General features: G+C 43.8%; 1 protein-coding gene across 3 annotated transcripts in view; it reads right to left on the minus strand.

Moving 5' to 3' along the window:
- Rps6kb1 (ribosomal protein S6 kinase B1) overlaps nt 1-6,745 on the minus strand; it is a 49,874-nt gene extending 43,129 nt beyond the window's left edge. For 2 of the 3 annotated variants that reach the window (XM_048367362.1, XM_048367363.1), the window contains exon 1: nt 6,531-6,745. In XM_048367362.1, the coding sequence (XP_048223319.1) occupies nt 6,531-6,671 (141 nt within the window). In that variant the 5' untranslated portion in view covers nt 6,672-6,745. The remainder of the gene's footprint in view (nt 1-6,530) is intronic. The other variant, XM_048367361.1, reaches the window with a different exon arrangement.
- Between the last annotated feature and the right edge of the window lie 111 nt (nt 6,746-6,856).

Consider the following 6,856-nt stretch of genomic DNA (forward strand, 5'->3'; position numbering starts at 1 on the left):
CTGGCATGCTCTGTAAGTGTTGCAACCTCATTGGCCACCTGCATGTGGCAAGCTTGACTATGTGGTATTTGCCTTTATAACCCGACCCCAAGCGGCCCTGGCTGCTCAGTCTGCTTTTTATGGTCACAGTTTCAGCTCCAAGTCTGAGCTGCAACCCTGGCCGGTTCGACCCTGACCATCAGTTCACTTTAAATCCACCTTTTTATCATCTTTTTGCTTGAGACTGTCTCTGAGTGATGGACTCTTGGAGAGACAGGGATCCGCCCCCCCCCCCCCCCCCGGACCCCATTAGAGTAGTAAAGTGCTTTCGTCACATACATGAAGTCCTGGGTTCAATTCCTCAGCACCACATATATAGAAAAAGCCAGAAGTGGCGCTGTGGCTCAAGTGGCAGAGTGCTAGAGCCTTGAGCAAAAAGAAGCCAGGGACAGTGCTCAGGCCCTGAGTTCAAGCCCCAGGACTGGCCAAAAAAAAAAAAAAGGTTGGAGATGTAGCTCAAGTGGTGGAGCAGCAGCAGAGCAAGCAAGCCTAGCAAGTGTAAGGACCTGAGCCCAAACTCCAGTATCAGCAAAAAACAAAATACAATACAGATGACCCTCAAGAACATTATGTTAAGTGAAAGAAACTAGACATAAACTTACATATTGTATGACTCTATTCACATGTAATGTTCAGAAAAGCCAAATCTATGGAGATGACAAGTAGATTTATACACACATATACACACACACACACAATTTTTTTTTTTTTTTTTGGCCAGTCCTGGGGCTTGAACTCAGGGCCTGAGCATTGTCCCTGGCGTCTTCTTTTTTTTTTTTTTTCTTCCTGCTCAAGGCTAGCACTCTACCACTTGAGCCACAGCATTACTTCTGGCTTTTTGTATATATGTGTTACTGAGGACTCAAATCCAGGGCTTCATGTATATGAGGCAAGTACTCTACCACTAGACCATATTCCCAGCCCTAATAATATATATATATATATATATTTTTTTTTTAAGAATAAAACTCTTGCCAGGTGCCAGTGGCTAACACCTATAAGCTACTTGGGTGTGTGTGTGTGGTTAAGATCTGAGGATCACTGTTCAAACCCAGCCCAGGCAGAAAATTCCATGAGACATTTATCTCCAATTAACCACCTGAAAACTGGAAGTGGCACTATGACTCAAGTGGTAGAGCACTAACCTTGAGTTGAAGAGCTCAGGGACAGTGCCCAGGCCCAGAGTTCAAGCTCCATGAATGACAAAACAAAACAAAACAAAAAACAAAACTCTAAAGGAGTCCTAAATTTCTCTCCTTGGTTAGTGTTCTACCAACTAAACCATGCACATCTCCAACCCCTAAAATGAGTAGTCTTGAGTAGTCTGATCATAAATCCTTTCAGTTAAAACACAGTATTATTTGAGAATAAATTCTGAAAAAGTAGAAGTCTTCAAGAATATATATCAAATTTTTAAGAATAATTCAAGACATTAGGTGACCCTATCTCTCTTCTTTTGTTTTGTTTTGCCAGTCCTGGGGCTTGAACTCAGGGCCTGAGCACTGTCCCTGGCTTCTTTTTGTTCAAGGCTAGTACTCTGCCACTTGAGCCACAGCACCACTTCTGGCCTTTTCTATATATGTGGTGCTAAAGAATCAAACCCAAGGCTTCACGTATATGAGGCGAGCACTTTACCACTAGGCCATATTCCCAGCCCCTCTATCGTTCTTAAAGGTACTAAGATATACAACACAGTATTTTTATAGAATAAATGCTCAATGCCTAAAAAACAAAAACTGCTTAGTCAGAACTTGCTCAGCATGTGAACAGATCATGATGATGTATAGCCACAGGATTCATATTTCATAATTAGCCTGAGGTTAGTGGATGGGTCACTATTACGGGGGAAAAGTAATTGTCAGCTTCATGACAGTTTGGATGGGGGACAGAGATGATTAAGGTGAGTGTCTTTGGTTTCTGGTGCTCTATCATCATCTACGGTGGCTTCACCTTAAAGACAAAAGTCCAACTTCTCTCAGATGTTAGGACACTGGCATTACATAATTGCTTTTCCTTTAATGTTAGTTTTACTTAATTCTAAATTAAAGACATATAGGAGTTAATACTGAACCATGGCTTTGAAGCCACCTCACAAGATATGTCCTGAGGCTATGTTTCATTTGTGGAGCAGGCCAGGCTGGTAACACCACCTGCATCTGTGCTTTTAACTTCCTACCGTTAGTTACCTCCTAGTGCACAAGTATTTGCGGTCCAATTCTTTTCTGATACTCGAGTATCTAGCTAACATTGTACAATACATACTGACATTCTTTCACAGGAAGTTCTTTATTCAGACTTTTTGTCTACTGCTATGATTCATCTGATTCCCTTTCTGTGTTCAATTATGACAATCTTGCTCCCCTAAGATACTATATGAGATAATACTCTTTCAAACTAGCCTGTCAGAATGGCTGTTGGCAAAGTTTTAAAAATATATAAACCAGTCCCCAGTGGCTCACACCTGTAATCCTAACTACTCAGGAGGTTGAGATTTGAAGACTGTGGTTCCAAGCCAACCCAGACAGGAAAGTCCCTGATATGCTTAGTTTTAAACTTCGCAAAACTTTAAATAAACTGACTCACAAAGGGTGACATTATCCTTAATCCAGATATTCATTAAATCACATACTCAAACCAGATATGGTGACATAATTATAATATCACACTCAGGTCAAGGCAGGAAAAACTGAGTACTAGCCTGAGTTCCAGGACAAGCTGTCTACAAGAGAGATCTTATCCCCATCTCCCCTAAAAAGTCAATTACCCAAGTCTAGCACTTCCATAGCATGGGTGTGATGCCCTGGGTTCAATCTCCAGCACTGAAAAGTTTTTTTGTTTGTGGAGACTTGAATACAGGGCCAGGGCATTGTCCCTTAACTTTATGCTTAAGGCTGGCACTCTACCACTTGAGCCACAGCTCCACTTCTGTCTTTTTGCTGGTTAACTGGGCTTTCTTGATGGAAATGGCTCTGAACTTCAACCTCAAATCCAGAGTGCAAGAATTGCAGGCATAAGCCACTGGTGCCTGGCTTAACTCTCATTGAAAAAGTTAATGAATTCACTTTTTGACACATCCCAAAGAGACACAATATGAGTAAGACTAATACATTTAGTCAACAATTTACAAGCTGGATAAAGTGGCTAATACCTGTAAGACAAGTGCTTGCAAAGTGGAGGCATGACGGATCATAAATTAGAGGCTAGTTTGGGCTACATGGAGAGATCCTGCCCACATCCCCCACCCACCCCCAAAAAAAGGGAAAAAGTTGAGGATGAAGTTCAGTGGTCGAGGGCTTGCCTATCATGCACCAAGGCCTTAGGTTCAATCCCAATACTGGGGGAGGGAATGCTGATGAATAAAAACTGCACTCTAATCTGAGGACCATCTGCAATTGTCAGTTACCATCTCTAGCCTATGCCTTGTTTTTCTTATAAAATGAAAGGAAGTAAGTCTTATATGTAGCTATGTTGTTGTTTACTTTGGTTTACATAATAAATGCAAATTCATAACAGGAAATGTCAGAAGATATTCTAAGAATCTAATCTATTCCTATATTTTATACTGAGATTTTTTTTTAAATTTCAGAGTAATCTTGGATGTCACAGAATATCCTTGGGTTACTAAGCAAATCCTATTACAACTTTCCCCATGACCACCTGAAGGCACCTCTTAATAAAGCACTCAGAGGAAACATTCCCATTCACAAAGGCATTGCTATATGTAAAAACATGTATTACTAAAGATTTTTCTCAAGATCCTCCATAATTACCCCTAATCTTTCTCCAAAGTTCCTCACCCTAAGATGGTAGCCACAGTTCTCTTTTCCATTTTTTCTATTCCCCCCCACACCCTCTCAGAATCCTCCTTGCTTTACCCAGCAAAACAAAAACCCTAAGAAGACAGGTGCCAGGTGCCTGTAATTCTAGCTACTCAGGAGGCTGAAATCTGAAGTTCCAAACCAGCCCAGGCAGGAAAGTCCTGAGACTCTTATCTCCAATTAGCCAACAAAAAGCAGGAAGTGGAGCTGTGACTCAAGTGGTAGAGTGCTAATCTTGATTGAAAAAGCTCAAGGACGACACAGGGTAAAAAAAGAGAAATAACTACAAAAGCAATACTTGCAAAACTGTTTGGTGTAAGTGAACTGAACAACTGGGAGGGGGGAGGGGAAGGGGGGAGGGAGGGGGGCATGAGGGACAAGGCAACAAACAGTACAAGAAATGTATCCAATGCCCAACGTATGATACTGTAACCTCTCTGTACGTCAGTTTGATAATAAAAATTTGAGAAAAAAAAAAAAGAAAAAGCTCAAGGACAGGACCCCAGGCCTTGAGTTCAAGCCCCAGGAGTGGTACAAAAAAACAAAGCCTGGTAGCAGGCCCACACTGGACCACCTACTGTTCCTGAAACACATTAAAAAAGTAAAAAGAAAAATGAGGTCTCAGCTCACAAGAGGAATTTCAACAAATACACTGCTTTTAAAGGACAAACATAGTCTGAAAATTCTATCAGTTCAGCTAATGAAATACAAAGCATTCTTCCTATCCAATTCCCCTTCCATGTTCTATTCAAGAGAGCCACTGCCATATGGAACAAATATAATGGATCAGAATAAAGTACACAAAATAAAAGCAATCCTGTATTTGTTTCAAATTAATTTTATAGGGCTGGGGATATGGCCTAGTGGCAAAAGCGCTTGCCTCATATACATGAAGCCCTGGGTTCGATTCCCCAGCACCACATATATGGAAAACAGCCAGAAGGGGCGCTGTGGCTCAGGTGGCAGAGTGCTAGCCTTGAGCGGGAAGAAGCCAGGGACGGTGCTCAGGCCCTGAGTCCAACGCCCAGGACTGGCAAAAAAAAACTCCAAAAAACAAATTAATTTTATAGTGTTCCCTATGTTCAATTAAGAAACTATTAAGACTTCAGATGGAGGGCTGGGAATATGGTCTAGTGGCAAGAGTGTTTGCCTCATATACATGAAGCCCTGGGTTCGATTCCCCAGAACCACATATAGAAAACGGCCAGAGGAGGCGCTGTGGCTCAAGTGGCAGAGTGCTTGAGCAAAAAAGCCAGGGGCAGTGGCTCAGGCCCTGAGTCCATGGCCCAGGACTGGCAAAGAAAAAAAAAAAAAAAAAAAAAGACTTCAGATGGAAATGTATCCATTTAAAAGGCATTTAGCTCAATGCCCACCTTCCAAACTTTGTGATTCATTTCGATTATAAAAAAATACAATTTTATCTCACTTAATTTCACAAAGTATTCAAAGTTCATTATACCTATTGCCTCAATATTTTATAAGCAGTTGGGCAGAATTGTCAAAGGAAGAAAACTGAAGGTGAGAAGAGAGAAAGGAAGCCCTATGCAGTTACAGAAAACATCTGATATCAGTCATAATTTCATGTACTCATAAAAACAATGGAACTTAGGATCTAAATCATCATGAGGTTATCACTGATGGTCATTTGTCCAAAATCAATGCTTTAATTTGAAATCGTTTTCGAACTTCAGGTGTAATTTATGATTTTTTTAAATAAATGTGTCTTAGAAGAAAAAAGATGCTCCATAAAATTAACAAAGTGCCAAAAACAGATAAGTTAAAAACAATTCTAAATTTAGCACTCTAAATTACGGTTAGGAAAGCCCTCACGCCATTATTCACAAGTCTCATTTCAAGCAATTTATTTTTGGTAAGCCTACTCACAGCTGCCAACATTTTCCCCCACCTCACCTCATATAAAATATTCTGGGGGGAAAAATGGACATCTTCACCCTAGGGAAAATTAAGCTACAAATGTTGTACAAGTTGTTTACATGTGCATATGTGTGTCTATGTAAGTCACACGGAAGGAGTTTTTAAAAAAAGGCGGACAAACAAACCCTGGAAGACGCAGCAGAGCCCCCTTGCTCCCGAAATAAAACTCCTGGTGGCTGTAACAGCAGCGGCAGGGCTACTCCCGACAGAAGTTTTCAGCTGTCACTTCTAACAGCTGAGCGCTTCCTAGGAGAGAAGCGACAGGCCGAGAACGAGGTGGTAGTGGGAGGACCGATGATTTAAGACTTGAAATCTTACACTCCAAGGGAAACCCTTGGGCGTACCACCAGCACTTATGGGACACCCAGCAAGCTCAGTTCCCCCGCCTCCCATTTCCCCCCAACACACGCTCGCTCCACCTGCGCCCGGCCACATTCCAGCCCAAGAGCTCGCTCTAGGAGTCGACCACGCGCCCAGCCTCCGGGGTCCCCGCACACAGTTTAAGATTGCACCAGGCTGCGCCGATCTGAGGATAAGGGCGCGACCTGCACCTGCGAGCCCCGCAGAGGCCTCACACCTGGGGCCAGGTCCGCTCTGCCCGCTCTGCGGTTCGTCCGCACAGCGGCACAACTCCTCCGCGAGGGTCTCTGCGCTCTGGAACACACCCGGCTTCCGGGGCCCGCGCCGCCGCCCCGGCCCTGTCACCTCGCTGCCCACCCCCAGGACCCCGGGCCTCACCCCCTCCTCCAGCTCATCCTCAGAGCCTGCGTCCTCTGGCTGGTCCAGGTCTATGTCAAACACTCCTGCCATGTCTTCAGCTTCCCTGTCTCGGAAGTCAGGCGCTGTGTAAAAGCCGTCCCGCCTCCGTCGTCGCCTCATGGGCCCGGCCCCGCTGCAGCCACCACCACCACTGCCGCCATCACCGGCTGCTTAGGTTCAGTGCGTCTGCGCCTAGGCCCCAACTGGCTCTGCAAGTTCAGGACTGGAGCATGCGTACAGGGTTCCGTGAAGCCAAACTGTGGGCAATGGACATGCGCGACGCTTTCTCTAGGGTCCAGGTACTG

The sequence above is a fragment of the Perognathus longimembris genome, chromosome 17, assembly GCF_023159225.1.
Source record: "Perognathus longimembris pacificus isolate PPM17 chromosome 17, ASM2315922v1, whole genome shotgun sequence".
Lineage (NCBI taxonomy): Eukaryota > Metazoa > Chordata > Mammalia > Rodentia > Heteromyidae > Perognathus > Perognathus longimembris.